This window comes from Pagrus major, chromosome 19, assembly GCF_040436345.1.
Source record: "Pagrus major chromosome 19, Pma_NU_1.0".
In the NCBI taxonomy this organism is placed as follows: domain Eukaryota; kingdom Metazoa; phylum Chordata; class Actinopteri; order Spariformes; family Sparidae; genus Pagrus; species Pagrus major.
Genome location: NC_133233.1, coordinates 23,048,481 through 23,067,411, shown reverse-complemented (window position 1 = coordinate 23,067,411; position 18,931 = coordinate 23,048,481). Strand labels below are relative to the sequence as shown.

The 18,931-nt window shown below is 42.8% G+C and overlaps 1 protein-coding gene and 4 non-coding genes across 8 annotated transcripts in view; 3 read left to right on the top strand and 2 right to left on the bottom strand.

The window, feature by feature from the left end:
• The window catches only part of myo3a (myosin IIIA), a 54,023-nt gene that overhangs the window by 19,540 nt on the left and 15,552 nt on the right, over positions 1-18,931 (top strand). For 2 of the 4 annotated variants that reach the window (XM_073488552.1, XM_073488553.1), the window contains exons 6-24: positions 1,284-1,429; positions 5,381-5,446; positions 5,581-5,736; positions 6,156-6,197; positions 7,480-7,576; positions 8,355-8,471; positions 9,027-9,131; positions 9,285-9,368; positions 9,604-9,806; positions 12,046-12,144; positions 12,252-12,366; positions 13,412-13,538; positions 13,973-14,183; positions 15,104-15,251; positions 17,077-17,230; positions 17,458-17,546; positions 17,665-17,794; positions 18,275-18,357; positions 18,614-18,655. In XM_073488552.1, coding sequence (XP_073344653.1) covers positions 1,284-1,429; positions 5,381-5,446; positions 5,581-5,736; positions 6,156-6,197; positions 7,480-7,576; positions 8,355-8,471; positions 9,027-9,131; positions 9,285-9,368; positions 9,604-9,806; positions 12,046-12,144; positions 12,252-12,366; positions 13,412-13,538; positions 13,973-14,183; positions 15,104-15,251; positions 17,077-17,230; positions 17,458-17,546; positions 17,665-17,794; positions 18,275-18,357; positions 18,614-18,655 — 2,214 coding nt within the window. Of the gene's footprint in view, positions 1-1,283; positions 1,430-5,380; positions 5,447-5,580; positions 5,737-6,155; positions 6,198-7,473; positions 7,577-8,354; positions 8,472-9,026; positions 9,132-9,284; positions 9,369-9,603; positions 9,807-12,045; positions 12,145-12,251; positions 12,367-13,411; positions 13,539-13,972; positions 14,184-15,103; positions 15,252-17,076; positions 17,231-17,457; positions 17,547-17,664; positions 17,795-18,274; positions 18,358-18,613; positions 18,656-18,931 lie in introns of all 4 variants that reach the window. The other 2 variants (XM_073488554.1, XM_073488555.1) reach the window with 2 other exon arrangements.
• trnas-gcu (transfer RNA serine (anticodon GCU)) lies at positions 10,589-10,670 on the bottom strand. Its single transcript has one exon. It is a non-coding gene; the product is annotated as a tRNA-Ser (tRNA).
• On the top strand, positions 10,785-10,857 carry trnaa-cgc (transfer RNA alanine (anticodon CGC)). The gene has a single exon. It is a non-coding gene; the product is annotated as a tRNA-Ala (tRNA).
• trnaa-agc (transfer RNA alanine (anticodon AGC)) lies at positions 11,139-11,211 on the top strand. Its single transcript has one exon. It is a non-coding gene; the product is annotated as a tRNA-Ala (tRNA).
• trnas-gcu (transfer RNA serine (anticodon GCU)) lies at positions 11,739-11,820 on the bottom strand. Its single transcript has one exon. It is a non-coding gene; the product is annotated as a tRNA-Ser (tRNA).

Here is an 18,931-nt window from a genome sequence, read left to right as displayed (position 1 = left end):
TTGTCTTTCAGGATGTCTTATTGGTGATCTTGTAACGATTTGTCTGCTTGTCTTGTCCGTGTTCATCGGCACATGTCTATTGACAGCTGGGGATACAAATCGTATTGATTCCAGACAAGCGACAGTAATGGTGAATGTGTGTTTTCGTGTGTGTTTGTGTGCAGTTATGTGTACACATGCCTCCCACTCAGAGATGATTCATGTTGTTTGATTGGGTACCATGTTGCCCCCAGGACAATGATGATAGACTGTGAGTGTGTGAGTGTGTGTGTGTGTGTGTGTGTGTGTGTGTGTGTGTGTGTGTGTGTGTGTGTGTGTGTGTGTGTTCACAGCAGATAATGATGAGACTGTAGCTCTGTCTGAGTTTTGCTACAGTCTTTATTAGGTTCCTTTGATATTTTGATTTACATATTGCTCTGCTACGTGTTTGTTTGGTGTATAGCGTGTGTTTGTGTGTGTTTGTGTGTGTGTGTGTGTGTGTGTGTGTGTGTGTGTGTTTATATACACTGACTCTCTAATAAGGAAGTAGAGCCAAACTTTATAACTTGAGTCCCCTCTCAGTACGTACTATATAACAGGATAAAAGACCTTTCATCTCGAGCTCGGGGAGTCATTGAGGGCAATTTCTACTTTTTCAGTTTGAACTGTTCGGCCCAGTGTCACGCCAAAGTGTGTGATAGACCCGCCGATACACTAGAGGTCAGCGTGTGAGGGTAACAGTTTGCCATGACACGCATGAAGGTGCACTACCAGCAGGAGGCGATAATGAGGAAAACAACGTATGAATGCGATATGATGAGCCAGAAAGCCTAAGTCTGGAGGGCAGTTCATCCAAAGGCCTTTTCGGACTGTCGCAGGACTTTCACCGAGATTTAACTGACTTTAATTTAACTGACTGCTTTTTCGGACACTTAACCAAGTAGCTTTGGTGCCTTTATTTTGAAAATGTGACCAGACTTTGCATGTTTGTTATCAGTAACTTGACCACCAAAGAGACTGCGTTGTTTTCACGGACAGGCGAGGCCAAGTGCAAGAGCGACACGTGGACACTGCTTGTGTGACACTGGGTTTAACTGTTGAAGATGTTGTTTCATGGCTAACTTTGGCTTTTTTTTGGGTCAGTGACAAAGTTTGTGATACTTTAAACAGCATTATATTCAATCATCATGCTTATTTGAGCTGAATAATGTTTTAATAACCACTGATTGAGTCATATATGTAGCTGTTTTTGTAATTCTGTTTTTATATATGTTGGTGTTTTCATTATCTTCTCTCTGCTGCAGGTAATCGCATGTGAGCAGCAGCTAGACTCCACCTACGACGCCCGCTGTGATGTCTGGTCGCTCGGCATCACCGCCATAGAGCTGGGAGATGGAGACCCGCCCTTGTCTGACCTCCACCCAATGAGAGCCCTGTTCAAAATACCCAGGTGAGCCTGCATCACACCAACACTGCAGCCTATAGTCATTATCAGAGGGCTGTGACTCTGCTGCTATCGATTAAGGCTTATTCCACTGTTTTAGTCCATTTTAGTCTGTTTTGGTCATGCTAACCCGTTAGCCGCTGCGCTGCCCTCAATACAAACTAGATTTATTTAAATTAAAAGCCTACAGTTGCTCATATTATGCCTTATGAATGCTTGGAAATTAGTTTGATTGATTGTTTGGGGACACTAACGACCCTCTTCACATTCATCACTCACAACATGCATTTCCTATCTCTTTTGTTTTGATACTAAATGATTAATGACTGTGTCAAAGTAAAGGAACAACAGTGTCTTTATCCGTTTGACATCCTGCATGTTTTTCATGTGACTTCTTAATTGCAACTTATGGGCCGAGAAATAAAAGCTCCCTTTGACAATGTGAAAGCGGGCATATACTGTATTATACAGTAATCTGGACAGGCGGTGCATTAGCATTCATTTATCTGTGAACAGACATTATGTGTCAGCGTCGAGCTGGAATTTACACAAAGCTGACAGAATAACAGGACGTTTTCTCAGCATTGTGTGCAAGGCTGTAATTAACTAACTTTTGCAAACAGCACAGGGAGTTTATTCAATAGTTTCACATCATACTGGATGAAATTATAAAACAAAACACCATTTTCACATCACGATAAGCAGCGATTAAATGTTACTAAGTACATTTGCTCAAGTGCTGCACTTAAGTATAATTTTGAGGTACTTGTACTTTACTTTACTACTTTATACTTCCACTGCACTACATTTTTGAGTCAGGTATTGTACTTTACTCCAATACATTTATTTAATAACTTTAGTTCCTAGTTATATATATTATTATATAATATTGGCTCTGATAATCAGCCAGGCTGATAATCGTATCCAATAGTGTTTTAAACATACACGGAAATATATGTATAATGCTTTTACTTGTACTTCTGATACTTGAGTACATTTAATATCAGATACTTTAACACTTCTACTTAAGTACTATTCGTATTGGTGACTTTCTCTTCTTAACTTTTACTCAGGTATGACTTTAGGTTACTTTATTTACAATACTGCCCTTAAGTTCACGAAAAATTATTTTTATATATTGTACTTTGTACTTTTAAAGCCACTATTTTCAAATTATTGTATGCGTAGCTCTACTGGGAAGTGGGACGAATCCCAGAAATATATTTTGTTAATGAAATATGTTGTTTTTTGTTTCAGTCTGATGCAAACTCTTGTGCATGCACGTCACGCAGGCATATGTCGCCCATGATAAATTACCAGCAATACTCAAACTGTGATGTCAAGAGTGCATCCCTGTTGAAACTGAAGTGTTCATGGCACCTGCTAATGTTATCTGCAGAACAGGAAGGAGGTATGAGGAGGTACTTGGACAGCCTGATATTGTCTGAAGTGGTACGCAGTGTAAAAAGCTGGAGCCAGTAACTATTTTGACAGATTAATACTTTATCCACCATTTAATAGATGCATTTTTCCAACAGTAGATCGCTGGTACTGTTTGTTGAAGGCCTGCAAAAACACTGAACTCACACAATCTTTTGTGATGCAGCCTGTTGCGATGTAAAGACAGGGTAATGCACAGTCGTTTGCAGCACTGCAATCCAGAAAAGCCGCCTCCTGCTTCTCTGTACTGAGATGTCACCAGACAAAGTACAGTCTTCTTTATTTCAAATGGCTTTTTCAGCTCACAGGGACTTATCCATAAACCCCTCCCCTCCCGGCACTGATCCCATACATCCTGTGGGGGAGGCCGCAGCCTTTTCTCATCTCCGTGTATTGTGGGCTGAAGGTGAAAAGTAATTGTTTATCGTCTCCTGATTCCAGTGTGAGAGCTGCATAAGCACTTACCGTCTCTGTCATCTCAACGGCACAGCACTTTGTCCATCACTGCCCCCAGACAGTGCGCTCCTGCACACACACACACACGTCAGATACACGCTCCTGTGTCGTCGCTGTCCTGTGTGTTTGCTGCGGGGGTCGTGCTCCACAGGAGCCATCACGCAGCTTTCTCAGAATCTATGTGACGGCTGCAGCCAGAGCTTCAGGCTGTCTGTTCACACTCCTCGCGTCCCTGCTCTCATGACTCTGGGTTCATTCGTCAGGCTAGTCTCAGAAAAAGCCATGCTGTAGGCACCGGATCAACCGCACCACGTCTTATTTAATTCAGGCTGACTTAAGCTGTAGTGTGTACAAACAGAAGATCATCAAGGACATTCATTTTGATGTGTTTTCCACAATGCCCGAATAAATTTGTCATCCTTCAGTGCAGCTGTTTATAGCGTAGCTTGTACCTGGAATTGCACCATATATATTTCCTGCAGCAAATGTTACCTTCCTGGTGGTCGATGCTGTCGATTGTAACCGCAGGCACCATTACCAGGTGCAGCTCCACATGCTCCTATGGGGCAAATTGGTATAGGCTGAAGGGTTTGATCTGAATTTTGAGATTTGGCAGCTAGCAGTTGGTTTGCTAAATGGTTAGCTGCTCAGTTAGCTAGGATTTAGTGACTTAATAATGTCGTGCAAGCTAACGTTTGGAATTTGTTCCGAGGATTATTTAGGAAAGTGCGTCACCTAATTGTTATTTAGTCAGGTAACCGGTCAGTTTGTATGTAAGTTAGTCCACCAGATAGATAACTCAGTGAAGTTATACTATTTGGGTTTTTAGTCTAAAGGAAATTGAAGCAAATTAACTGTTTTAGTTAGTCAGTTAGCTAGCTGGGCTTCTGTGACACAGTGACATCATAGCCTACTAGCCACCATTTGGAATAAGGTCTAACCTTGAAGAAAATTGATGCAAACCAACAGTTAGTAGTTTGTAGTTCATTAGTTGGTTGTCTAACAAGAAAGCTAGTTTGTTATAATGTAGCATTATATAACCTACCTTCTTTTGAACATTCAACACATAAACCTAAACCCAAAAAGAGAAAGACGTGGCGACAGTTGATTCTCAAGCACAAGTCAGATTTTCTCTGTCTTTCTGTCTGTCCCTTAAATAAAAGACAGAAACAGAGAAAAACAGGACGGGACTGGGATGACAGTCCTAAAGTCAAACCAGGCTCAAAGCGTCACATTCTGAAGCAGATAAAGACTAAAAGTGCTCTTCTAATTATGTACAAGTAAAAGGATTTAAGCATTTATCCTTCATTATGTGCAAAATAGAAGATTTGCCTCACCGTGCCTTGCACGACAACATTTACCGGATATTAAAATCAAAATACGCTCCCATATTCGTAACCAGGGAATGAGAAACTCAAAATAGTGGTTTAATTTAAGTCTCTGCGAGGCTGCGCTGGTCTTCCAGATAAAAACACTTTAATAGTCACAGCATTAGCAGGACAGTTTTTAGACGGTGTCTATAACGGGTGTGTTTCGTGATAAACAGGAGATGTATGCCCTCTCATTAGACCGATTCGTCGCTGTCAGAGCCGTCGTGTAAGAGGCCCCAGTGTATTAGCAGGCAGCATTGACTTCCCACCACTTGCCAGGAACCCTCTTGTAAAAAAGGTACTTAAAGAAGAAGTAGGAATTAAAGCAAATTAGCTCAGCTGTTTGTCGGTTGTAAGGCTTTGTTATGCTTGACCCCCTGAACAGCATTAGCCTGTCTAAACGTTAAGCTTTTAAGATCTGCTTACATATTTGACATCCAATGCTACTGACTATTGCTTTTCTGTCATAAAGTCAGCTGTATCCATACCACCCAGCTGCACAGGTGGAGCACTGTTTGTTATTGCTTCAGGGCCGCCGCAGAAACACCTCCGGACGTCGTCAATGACGAATAGTAAAGATTTCACTCCGTCGTTCCGCTCGGTGCCTCGGCCTTTTGTTCTCCGGCCCGCCTGCGTAAATCCCATCTCATCTTATCTTTCCATTTATCTTTTCCATTCCTTCCTTTAACAGAAATCCTCCGCCTACTCTCCACCAGCCGGAGCTGTGGTCAGACGATTTTAATGACTTCATCTGCAAGTGAGTGCGGATGCTCCCGTGTTCGCTGTGCCTTCTGTGAATAATAAACATTTACACATAACCAGATGCACTTTGAATGTAAATCCAATATAAATTCATTGCCGTCATCCGCTTCCTTTACCTTTTTCTTCCAGATGTCTGATAAAGGACTTTGAGCTGAGACCAAATGTGCTAGACCTGCTCCAGCATGTGTTCATCAAACAGATTGTTGGCAGAGAGAGAATATTGCAGAAGCAGTTGATTGAGCTCATTGATCTCAACCAACAAATAGGAGTCATTGAAAAAACAAGGTACTGTCCGTCTCCTCTCCTAAACCTCACATTTCTACACGTACATCCGACATGTTAGCAGTCGTGCTACTCCTATTTTTGTTGCGGCACGAGCAGGATACTCACTCACCGTGACGAGTTTGATAGATTTTGTTTTAAAGCCCACGAGAAACTTAAAGTCTGCAAGCCTCCCTGTCAGTGGGTTTTATATATGTTCGGCTGCAGCTTAACGTTTGCAGACAGTATAATCCAAATTACCCTCCTTTGCTGTATGTTTTACAAGCCCTGTCGCCCTCACATAAACAACAGCTCAATCCTGCTCCAGCTTCACTGGAGGTGCGGGCTGCACAGCATGTGTCACATGAGTCAAACTGTTGGCCCAGGAAAGTGTGTATTGCCCATACGGTCGTGAAATGTTAATCCTATTTCTGTCGTTTAAGCCATCATGGAAAGACAGACAGAAGCACAGACAGTAACGACAGGTAACAAATGCATATATGACCTTCACGCTGCAGTAGGAGTAGATGATGATCGGCTTTGTTTTAGTGCAGTCGGAGCGCTTGCTGTAGTTGTGATCGCACATGTATTTGCAATCAACTACATGGGCTAATTTTAGATTGTTCACCTGCTAAACATTGTTATCTGTCTCACGGGTCATGTTGTTGCCTCTGTATTTTTCTACCTTTCCTTCTTTTAACATTGACGCTGCCTTGTAACTGAGGTTATGACCTTCCCTGCAGCTGATGAGCTCCAACGTTCATCAATAACTTTCTAATAAATGGTAGTTTTAGCAGAGTAATTGCAATCACAACAGACACCAGTGCTTTAAAACAGTGATTCCCAAAGTGTGGGCGGCACAACACCAGCACGTATCTTATGTCGCTTCAGTGACGGATCAGAGATGTTTGGGTGGGCAGCATGGTCGTTAGTTTGGGAATGACTGCTTTAAAACGCTGCAGTATGTTATTAGTATAACTTTTATCAGCTTTATGCTACTAACCATGTGTGGATGTTGTGTTATGGATGTGTTTGTGTAGCCTACAAGTCGCTTGCCATTAAAGAATTTGAGCTTTTGTGCAGTAAAAATCTGTTAAGTTGCGTTCAGGTGTACGGAAAGTATCAGTGTCCCTCTCCCTGATGCCCAGTTCCAGCGTTTTAGGCAGCACTGGTGGCGTTTCTTTAACAAACCTCTTCACAAGGCGCTGCTTATCTTGTAAAGCTAAAACATTGAGCATTTATAGGTGCAGCTGGTTGACATTTTAATTACTCCAGATTTCTTTTAGCTCGCATTTTCAAAGATTGAGGTCTGTTGGAGTAAAAGATGTTTTCCTTCCTATATAGAGTTTGTGAAAATAAAAAAGGTTTCTGTCTCTGTGTTTGCCACTAAAGATGGGACTGAAAAGTCTTCCTGGAGGCGGATTTAACATTTATTAAAAGGCTTTAAGTGTTATTTCAGTCAGTTTCTGGCTTACTGAACTTGGTGAACACACCAGTCTACACACTGATGGGCCCCGTGGTTCAACATTAATGCTCTAAAGGATTATATTTGCCTTGAGATGTTTATCTAGTTGAAGCTGTGATTATATTTACATTATTTCAGGTTTGTTTGAAGTGAAGAGATGTGCCAGAGGCAGCACAGTGTACTGCTACAGTACCCGTTCATGAATTTGAATTCAAATTTCTTACGTTGTCGTGTGGAGAACGTACAGAACGTTACACGTGATGCTCAGTGAGAGACTTGGTTGTGTGTTCTGTGAGTTTCAGGCATGAACGTATCCACACTAAAAGAGGAAGCCACATGAAGACGCAGACTGACGCAGACGAGGTGGAAGACCTCGCCACCCTAGAAGTTCTGGACGAGGTAAGAAGGTCGACAGTTTTATTGTCTAGCAGAACAATAAAATGTTGCTCCCCTCACCTGTCGGCACCAGAAACACAAGTGTCGTTCTTCTTGTTCACGAAACAATCAAAAGCTTCAGAACAGCTACTGAAAGGACGTGTAGTGAGATTGTTCTGACGACTAGTATTCTCTTAAAATGGATCACTCCATTTACATCAGAAAAACATCTATGGTATTCTTTAAAAACTATTAAATATTATACACATTGTGATGGTTGCACCCGATGCTACTTGTATTATAAAACACTGATATAAACGCAGTTGAAGGCCGGTCACAGCCGGACATTCTGCATCATTCTCCCCCGATCGTCCATGTCGCTCTGTTGAACAACCGTAGTGAAAAATGCACAGCGGCATCTTTTTGCACAAATAACGCTGAGAGCAATTTATCATATCTGAATGCTGCATTGACGTATTGAATGATACAATCAGTCTCAGTTGCCAGCGGATATTTCCACCCATCCTTCACCGTGAGGACTTCTGCTGGTATGAGAGAGGCAGTGCTGTTGTTGATGTACCTGTCCTCAGCAGTGAGAAGACAGGAGAATTAATCACCGCACGACATGGAGATAATGTATTGACGTAACAGGCGTCACAAGGCCTTGACTCGAGGCAGGACGCACACTAAAGTACAGCTTGTTGTCTCATAATAAGCTCCTGACACTGATCTAGGTGTTCATTTGTTTAGGAAACATTTCGCAGCGGTCGTGTGAATCACGCCTGTCGCTTTCTTCCTCCAGAACACCGTCACGGAGCAGCTTCAGAGTCGATATGGACGAGATCAGATCTACACGTACGTGGGCGACATCCTCATCGCCGTCAACCCTTTCCATTCGATGGAGATATACACTCCTCAGGTCTGTGGATGTATACGCCGTTGTGTGTGTGTGTGTGTGTGTGTGTTTTTCTCTTACGCACCTGCGCTCTTACATTTGGTCAATAATGCACTGAATGTATCTCGTTAGTGCCTCTGCAGCTCTTCAGTCGGCTGCATCCCATTTAGCCTCACCTCCGCACACACACACTCGCACACACTGCCCCTGTTTCCCTGCCTCTTTCACACCCGACTGACTGTATTTTCATCCCAATCATCATGTTTTTCTTTGCCTCTAGTTTGTCGCTATTTTTCATTCCTCAGCCCCCGCAACAAAAACATAATGTATATGGTAACACTTTATATGATAGGTAATAAGGCCCTTATACATCCTTATAAGACTATATAAGTGTATATATTAGCATAATATATTGCTATATTATAAGGTAAGTTTCGTAGATGCTTAATAAAAGCGCTATAGCAGATGAAGTCATTAAAAAACTCTTCATGATTCTGACATAAAATCGGCTTTATCCATCAGATTCATGTGCATGTTTTAAGTATTCTGTTTGTATTCTCAACCCTCTTCTCTTCACAGTACACTAAGATGTACATAGGAGCTAAACGCACAGCTAACCCACCACACATCTTCGCTGTGGCTGATGCTGCCTACCAGTCCATGGTGTCATACAACACAGACCAGGTAATGTTCACGCAAGCGTTTATGTTTAGTTTTTCACAGCCTCCTGAGGGCTGGAGGTTATTTCTGATGCTGTTTGTTGAAACAACATGTGTTGTTTCTGAGATAACTGGCTTCAGTGGAGTCACTGTAATCTTTGTGCCTTTCCGTCTACAGTGTATTGTGATCAGTGGGGAAAGTGGAGCTGGGAAAACAGAGGGCGCTCATCTGTTGGTGCAGCAACTGACAGTTCTTGGAAAGGTGAGTCATACATGTCCATGAAACACATACGCCACCATTAAAGCACTTTGACCATCCTCTGGAAAAAAGGCTCTCTAGAAAGCTCTATTCAGTTCACTTCTCGCCTGATTTATAAGTGGAGGAATGAGAAATTCCTCACACGTGACAGGAATTCATGCATCATTTCTCGACATAAGCATTATTACTTCCACTGTCTTGATTTCCCAGTTACTTACTGGAATAATGTTTCATTCAGGCCAATAATCGGACGCTCCAGGAGAAGATCCTGCTGGTCAACAGCCTGGTGGAGGCGTTTGGGAACGCCTGCACCGTCATTAACGACAACTCCAGCCGCTTCGGCAAGTACCTGGAGATGAAGTTCACCAACGGAGGAACGGTGGTCGGAGCGAAGATCTCTGAGTACCTGCTGGAGAAATCCCGAGTCATCCACCAGGCAGTGTAAATATCACTTCTTTCTTGCTTTACTCTATCTGTCAAACGTAAGCGACCTCATGACACTTATTACTGGTTTGACCTTTATTTGTTAATCTGATCCATATAAATTTAAATCATATGTTTGTACGTTTTCTGAACATTTGCCAAGAAGGTGATTTTTCATCCCGCTGGCCAGGGATCAATGTGTAATGGACTCTGTGTCTCTTCCTTTCTGCTACTGGTGGCATTCGCCTCGAACCTCCACTTCAGTCAATCTATCTTTTCCTCTTATCATGTGTCTGGGGAGCGAAGCGGGTCAAGTGGAGCAGCTAGCTTATTTCCTGTCTGATCAAAGATTGTGTGTCTCGCAAGTATTCTTAGTGGACCTTCAAAGGCAGACTCAAGTATAGCATCAGAAAACAGACACACAGGTCAGAGGGTTTCATTTAACTGCAAGCCTCGTGTGTCGCTTCGCCTTTTCTTCAGCCTGTCTTTGAATACTAACACTCGGGGGATAGCAAACAAGAATTGTGCTTCAGAGATGCATTCATATTTAATAACCTCTGCCAGGAGCCTTATGTTTTCAGATGCGTTTGTCCGTGTGGAGGGTTTTAGTTTGCGGATTATCTAAAAGACTTGTTAACACATTTTAACAACGTTTATTGAAAAGATTGATATCATGTTGACTTTTTTAGGATTATATTCTCCATCTAACAAAGCTGCTGCAGAGATATAGTAGACAATAACCCTGTTGTCACTCTCTGAGCACTGTGGAGGCCCTTGGCAGATCAAAGATTACACAAACACGACGAGGATGGGATTCGAACCCACGCGTGCAGAGCACAATGGATTAGCAGTCCATCGCCTTAACCACTCGGCCACCTTGTCCTATGTTAGGTAGCTCTAAACTGACTACTCAGCCTGTTATCATACAAAGAAAGCAAAGAACAAAATGGGACCTAGCTTGACCTTCATTTCAGAGAAATATAAATGATTTCAGAAGGGGAATTAGCTCAAATGGTAGAGCGCTCGCTTCGCATGCGAGAGGTAGCGGGATCGATGCCCGCATTCTCCACAAGACATTACTTTCCTGTCTTCTGGAGACAATGAGTGACAGACAATCAACTCCACGGTATTGTTGGTAGTTCAGTCAGTAAGCAACTTAACTTACATTGCTCTCTGGTTTAAAAGTTGTCAATTGTATGCTTGGGCATCAGAAGGACCAGCACTGACTTTCCTTTTAGTTTATACCTGTCCTTCAGTGCCCTCCTGGTCCACTGTGCAGTGCATGTCCCCCTTCCCCCCCTACAACGGAGAGTAGCTGGCTGTAGAGCCTCAGCAGCTGAAGTGTTGACAGGGGAATTAGCTCAAATGGTAGAGCGCTCGCTTAGCATGCGAGAGGTAGCGGGATCGATGCCCGCATTCTCCACAAGCCTTTACTTTCCTCTTGAGGAGTTTATGAGTGAAAAATGGGGACAGTATTGGGATGGACAGATTGCAATCTTACTTACTGTAAATGCTCTCTAGTTTAAAGTATGCCAAATCTTTCCATGTCATCCATGATAGTCATCAAACTTCCTCCATAGATTGGGAGCATTCTTTGTTTTACGTTCAGTTTATGCTTTTCCTGCAGTGCCTTGCGGTAGACTAGAAATATTGTCAGGCAGAGTGTTTCTCGCAGCTGCACTGGAGCAGCAGCAGGACAGACAGTAGCAGGTGGTCCGGCCTCGGCAGCCACAGGAACCCAACAGCGCAGGTTGATTCAATACCAGCCTGTCATCAAGACTTTATTTGCCCGCTGGGGACTGAATCAGTCAAGTTGATGCCCTAAAATGTTTCAGCATGTTTAGGGATGTAGTAACTTTCATTCATCCAGGTCTGGGTGAAATAAGAGCTTCATTGTAAACTGATTGCTTATTGACGTGTAAACAGGGCAGATTAAAGATAAGTCAACTGCGACGAGGATGGGATTCGAACCCACGCGTGCAGAGCACAATGGATTAGCAGTCCATCGCCTTAACCACTCGGCCACCTCGTCTCATTTACAGGTCTTTTAAGCCGACTACTGAGCCTGATGATGATATTACTTGGATGGACAGACTTAAACTCTGAATCAACTCCGTCGGTGGTGTTAGTGATTCATATGTCACTGCCTGTCTGTTAGCTATTAGCACGTATTGTTCCTTCCTCATTCAATGTCTCTTCTTTGCAGTATTTCCATGTATCGCCCTTTTAAGAGCTACGTTTATGTGTGTCTCCACAGAGGGGAGAGGAACTTCCACATCTTCTACTACATTTATGCCGGCCTGGCTGACAGGAAGAAACTAGCTCACTACAAGCTCTCCGACAGCAAAACACCTAAGTAGGTTTGACATTCCTTAGCCCTTCTCTTAAACACTGTTATTTCCCCACTCACGCTGCTTCCCGTGACCCCAATCGGGATCTCTGCGTTTCCATTTTGATCCGCAGGTATCTGTGGAACGAGCACGTTAAATTAGGGCCTGACATAGTGAGCAACACGTTCTACAAGGAGCAGTTTGATGCAGTGGAGCAGTGCTTCAAAGTCATCGGATTCACCCTGGAGGTACAAACTACTGCATTAATCACTGGGCACGAAGCTGAAGGTGGTCTGTCCGCAAGGATTTAACTGTAAACTCTTGATCCTAACATTCATACAGACATGCTGTCTCAAATCTGTGTATAACTAAAAGACGACATGTAAGCGAGTATACTAATCATTGAGCTCTCAAAAAATACACAAGCTTTTCAAGTAGTCTGTCACATCCAATGTATGGCGCATGAAGCTACAGGCACATGTAGGCAGTCAGCTGTTGGCATTGTGAAGCCTAACGAGGCCCAAAGAACTGATTGCCTCTGGGATCTGCACGTCAATAGCACTTATCCTGTAATCACTTGGCAGTAGTTGGAGGAACAACCTTCTCTTCTACAGTACGTCTTGTCGTGCATGAAATTAGAGCGTGCGTGTGTGTGTATGAGGATGATCTTTGAGGCAGGTTTTATCTATTTTGAGACAGTAACTGCTCATCAGGCGACTTCTTCTCGCATTATCCTCACAAAAGCAAACTTTAATAACAAGCTGATTCCAAAAAATAAAAGGCAGACAACAAAAGCAAAAACTAAACAAAGTACAAGCCAGAATGAAGCAAAGATGTGACGCGATGACAGACACACATGGACTAAATACAAAAGGACTAATTAATAAAACACAAGTGAAAAGGAAAAAAGGTGGGAAAAAGACAAAGACAGGAAACGTAAAAACATAAAACATGACACACGAGGAAAAAAACTACAAAATCAAACTTAAATCCAGAATAGTACAAGTCCTCCAAACCATTAGCCTTCATAGCGCAACAGTGAGAGCACAAACTCTGTATATACACACACATATATATATATAACATAAGGTTTTAATCAGAGTCCTACTGTGTTACATTAGTTGATATATAAAGATATATTTTTAAAGACAGTATCTTTATCTATAAAAATCCACTGAGGTGAGCCAGTACACAAGGTTGTTAGATGTGCCCGATGTCATTTGATATCAAGGTAACATCATACTGTCTCTCAGGGTTTCTTTCACAGTAAATAGCTGTCTATCACTTCTGCAGGAGCTCGGCAGTGTTTACAGCACTCTGGCAGCCATCCTCAACTCCGGCGATATCGAATTTTCCCCAGTAGCCTCGGAGCACCAAACAGACAAGAGTGACATCGCCAACATTTCTGTCCTGGAGAACGGTGAGAGGAGAGAAAAGAAGATGGGTATAAGATGATGTATAACCACGTATTATTTTTAAATTACCTCGGCTACACCCCCGATCCTCAGCCTCCTTCCTCTGCTCCTCTAAATTAAACTACTCTTCTGAAATCAATTCCCATCAGTGCAGACGGACTACTGAGTATTACATCGCTATCAGACATAAAGGACATTGTTGTCCTCTGATTATTTTTTCTAAATCCAAACATCTATTCGGATGGCAATGGAGACTCAGTGTTGTGTTATAGATGTACACAAAAACCTGAGTTTTCTTCATCACTTATTTTTTAACATAATTCCTATTTTTGAGTCTGAATGAGGACAGTTCAGGTTGCACATTTGCACACCCTGCATGTATCACTTGCACTCATTCTACTTTTACTTTCATCCCTTCCCTTATCTAATGCCCCCGCAGTGGCGTCGCTGCTGTGCATCCGCTCAGACGAGCTCCAGGAAGCGCTGACCTCCCACTGTGTCGTGGCCCGGGGAGAAACAATCGTCAGGCCCAACACGGTGGAAAAGGCGGCGGAGGTGAGGGACGCCATGGGCAAGGCTCTCTACGGCCGCCTCTTCAGCTGGATTGTCAACCGCATCAACGCGCTGCTGCGGCCCGACAGCCACCCAGGGTGAGATCAGGAGCGGGAAGTGTGATGCGGTGTGTTTGGCTGTCATGACTGCAGAATGAGGTCATCCCAGAAAGTTTCTACTGTCGTGTGGATTACACACTGTGCACTATAAGTTTGATCGTGAAAGCTGAGGAATATGCTGACTAACAAGTGTTTGTTAGTCATGCGAACTATATTAACAGCTACTTTGTATTCATAGTTAGGTATTCATGGTCCCCAGAGGATGAACCCTAATGACTTTAGTGAATCCTGAATCACCACGAGCAGGTTTACATCTGTGGTTTTGAGAGAAATGTGTTAACAACTATTGGAAACGCTACACCGTTATGTTTCTTCCAGGATAAATTGTAATTTGTTATAATGTGTGTTCAGTGCTAATTTGCAAATGTTAGCATGTTAACTCTTTAAAGTACGATGCTTAACATTGTAAACAGGTTATAGCTGCTGAACATTAGCATGTACAGGGTTATAGACCCACTAACATGGCTGGAGTGATGCTACCGCTCCTGCTAGCTTCCTTCCCATTAGCTGTGGAGCTTCTAGCATCAACAACAACAATATTTTTGCTTCAATACATCTTTAGTTTTAGACAGATTATAATAACAGTTTACTCTTCAGGACAGAGTTGACAAATCTCAAGTGAGGACAAGTGGCTCCAACCTCTAAACCCCAAATTATCTTTCCTCCAGATTTAATTTTGTTTTTTGACCTCTAAAATAAATTAAACCTGTTTGAGAAGAGACCAAAATTACCTCCTGGCTCACAAAGCAAAAAGCCATAATTAAAACTTTAATGGTTCAGGTGCCAAAACAGCAGAAACCACTGGTGTTGATTAATCCATGGGTGCTTATATACTGAGTCTAACCGCTGACATTTCTTGTGTTTAAATAAACCGACTTTTTCTTTCTTCTCACCTCCAGAGAGGAAGACAAGGGCTTGAACATCGGCATCCTGGACATCTTCGGCTTTGAGAACTTCAAGAAGAACTCCTTCGAGCAGCTTTGCATCAACATCGCCAACGAGCAGATCCAGTTTTACTTCAACCAGCACATATTCGCTTGGGAACAGGTAAAGACCGACATCCACCTTTAAACTATCACCGGATTCAAAGAACGTTTCCTGAGTGCCTGAATCCGTCCTGGAGAGCGCTTTGTATGCATTTTTCCCCCTCGGTACTACCTCATTTCCATCTAAATGGTGATAACATGTCTTCATTTGTCACTCTGTACTTTAAGAGAGATGGCAAGGGTAAAATATGCTGCTGTCTTTATTTACGGGGAGAATGAGGTCCGCGAGTCTCTCTTTATGCGGCCTCGTGGGTGTGTTTTGCCTTGGGGGGGGGGGCAGAGAATGGTTTGCTAATGTTAAATGATTTGGTCTCACCCATGGAGAGGAGCTATAAATCACCCTAAACGAGGGTCAATTAAGAGTTGAAGACAGTTAACGTTTGACTTAATCTCACTCTTGGGTATTGTTGGCAGCCGGCCCAGAAATACATTGTCCTATACTGCCACCATATATAGAGAGCATAGGGGAATTGTAGTCGGCCGTGAGATGAAGAAGAATCGCCAAACTTGTCACATCTCCAGTGAAATAAAGCAGATTCACCACCATGTTTGCATATATGTTCACACACGTGTTTATATCGTCGCAATATGTCCCTGCAGATCTCCTGGTGTGGCTCGTTTGCTTCACAGTGTGCAGGTCACGCTGGAATAAGCGCGCTGATTTGATGTTGTTTGCCCCCATTTTGTCCTTTTTCTCGTCGGAATAGAAGTCTCCGGTGATGTTGCTGAGTCACACTAGCAGCTCTGAGAGTCAGTCGACCTGATGTGATCAGGTTAGCTGAGTACACGGTGGAGGTCTTAGCTCACTCTGCCCTCCGGACCAGATTTCAGTGCAAAGAGAGGTGACAAATTCTGGCATTAGTTTTGGCTTGTTATTGGTTTGGCTGATGGCAAGTTTATCTCTAAGCGTGTCACTGTTACTGTAAAGTTAAGGCTTCAAACACGACACTGAAAAGATAAGAGAGCAGGAATTTACTGGTGAGAGTAGAAAGTGGATTTAAAGGTACACTTGATACTCCTGACATCAAAGCGTCAAGTCAGTCCACAAAGTGAGACTACAGAACCAGACAAAAACAGCTTCTTTTAGTGTAAGTTTTAACATTTTGGCTTTAATGTGGGTATATTGTCTGGATAAAAGAGCTAAAGCTTTAAAAACTGTCACATTCCAGTGATAACGATGATGCTTCAGATGGTTTACATCCCAAAACTACGGTCTCAGAATAATAACTAGACTGAACATCCGTCGCTAATTACGACGACAAGATCAACCATCAGACATGTAGAGCATTAAAAAAAGATATGCTGGGCACATAAAAAGTGATTAAGATATTTTGTACTTTGTAGTCATTCAGTTATTCATCACATAAGTGCACGTTGTAAAGCCATGCTCGTAGATCAGTGAGGCTAACGTGCGCTTAATGACAATGCTAATGTTTAATAGGTATAATGTTGATCAAGTTCAGTGTTTTAGCATGCTAGCATTTGCTAATTGGTGCTAAACAGACGAACAACGAACACTGATGGAAATGTTACTCGTTTTAAAGGTGTATTCTACAAATTTTGATCCAATGATGGCGCCAAAGATAAGATAAACACAAGCGTGTCTCTTCTCAGGCCTTGGTGGAGCTGATCGAGCCCTAGAGGACTGTTTATTTGTCTAATAATAGGGAACAACAACAACAATATGGGAATGAACAGATTGGGAACTTGTGTTTCCACCAAACACTTTTTAGACCGACTGAGAACATTGTAGGCCACATGACACTACATGGAAAATGTACCTCCAGGGGATGAAAGGGATGATTATATTCACCGTGTCTGTACAGGACGAGTACCTGAATGAGGAGGTGGACGCTCGGATGATTGAGTACGAGGACAACCGGCCCCTCCTGGACCTGTTTTTACAGAAGCCCATGGGGATGCTTTCACTTCTGGATGAGGAGAGTCGCTTCCCGCAGGCCACCGACCAGACCCTCGTAGGTCAGTAACTTCACTGTTTACAAGCCCAGGGAACATTGAGTGAACGTGTAAGGTCTTCCTCAGCAACAACCAATCCTTTCCCCATTTCCTTCAATGTTTTGCACTGCTTACCAGCCCTGAACCTGAAAGTTTCACCGTCTCAGAGTGGCTGAACAAAGTTTAATCCCCTTTGTCAGAGCAATCAGAAAGTGTGGGAAGAGTAATCCAATGTTTTCTTTACATTTTAGAGAAATTTGAGGACAACCTCAAGACCAAAAGCTTCTGGAGACCAAAGAGGGTTGACCTCGGCTTCGGTATTCACCACTACGCTGGAAAGGTAATCGATATATGATTAAAATGATGCACAAAACTCACAGAAGTTCTGCTTTAAACCGAGGTTACTTGATGTGCGTTGGCCTTCACACGAGTATTTTCCCTCTCTACTAAATTCCAAGGTGATTTACAACGCTGCAGGCTTCTTGGCCAAGAACAGGGACACGCTACCGGCCGACATCGTCCTGCTGCTGAGGTCGTCAGAGAACGAGCTCACACGCAAACTTGTCACACATCCTCTCACCAAAACAGGTAAAGAAGCAGGAAGAGTTTCTACTTAAGAAAAATAAGACAGACGTTTGTTTGCTACCTTTTAATAAAGAGTTTTCTAAGAACACAAAGGCTATTGTTCCTTATTCTGACCAGGCTTTCCTCTCTCGTCTGCCAGACTTTTGTTGTAATAAGCCGACCTTGCCGAGCAGGCAGCCAGCTCTGTCATAATCGAATCACAAAGCCAATAATCACATAATCACTCTCTTAAAGTAGTCTTGAAGCTGTCGCATCGAGCGCTGCTGCTAATCAACAGTAAACTCACGTGAAAAGAGAAAGACTCCCGAACTCCTCTGTCGAGTTACAACCGTGTGACACGGCTCATTTTCTGACTTATGATTAATTTACCCCAACTGATAAAAAATAAGCATGTAGCCCTGACTCTGTGTGACTAACTCTCCGCTGAGGCGTCGGGGCAGTTTGTGTGAACCGGCTCTCATCCTCCCTTTGTTTATTTCGCAGGCAACCTTGCCCACACCAAGGGCAAAGGCGTAAACACATTGCGGAGCCCGCGGACGCCGACACGCACCATCACCTTCGCCAAGGTACTTACAGCACTGTCTGCATTATCACCGTATTATCTTCTACATCGAGAAACTTCCCCTGAAAAGTTGTCTATTGTCTCACTTCCTTACTCTCCAAAAACCACTCTTGAACAACAGTTCACCTTCTCTTGTGTCTACAGTGTTTTTCATTTCTGCTCTTTTGTTAACTGTAATTATAGTTTCTTCTGTTCTTACCTTTTTTGTCTCCCTTTGTCCTTCTCTCTCTCTGTGTGTCTCTGCATTTCTGTCGTTAAAGATGGGAGTCCTAACCTTATACAGTTCTTTCTCTTTCAGTGAGGTAATTAACATGTTTCCATATAGTTTGTATCAAGTATTGTAGACACCCTTACTCGCTCTAGATCTCCTGAAATGTACAAATAGATCCAAATGTCTGCATGTAGAGTCACTGACGGCTACATCCTGTGTAGATGTCACAGTTTTACAGTTTATGCAAAACAAGCTATTTGCCGGGTGTCAAAAGTACTTGTGTAAAAAAAGAGTCCGGTAAAAGTAGAAGAACTGATTCAACCTCTTTACTCAAGTAAAAGTAATAAAGTACAGGCTCTGAAATGTA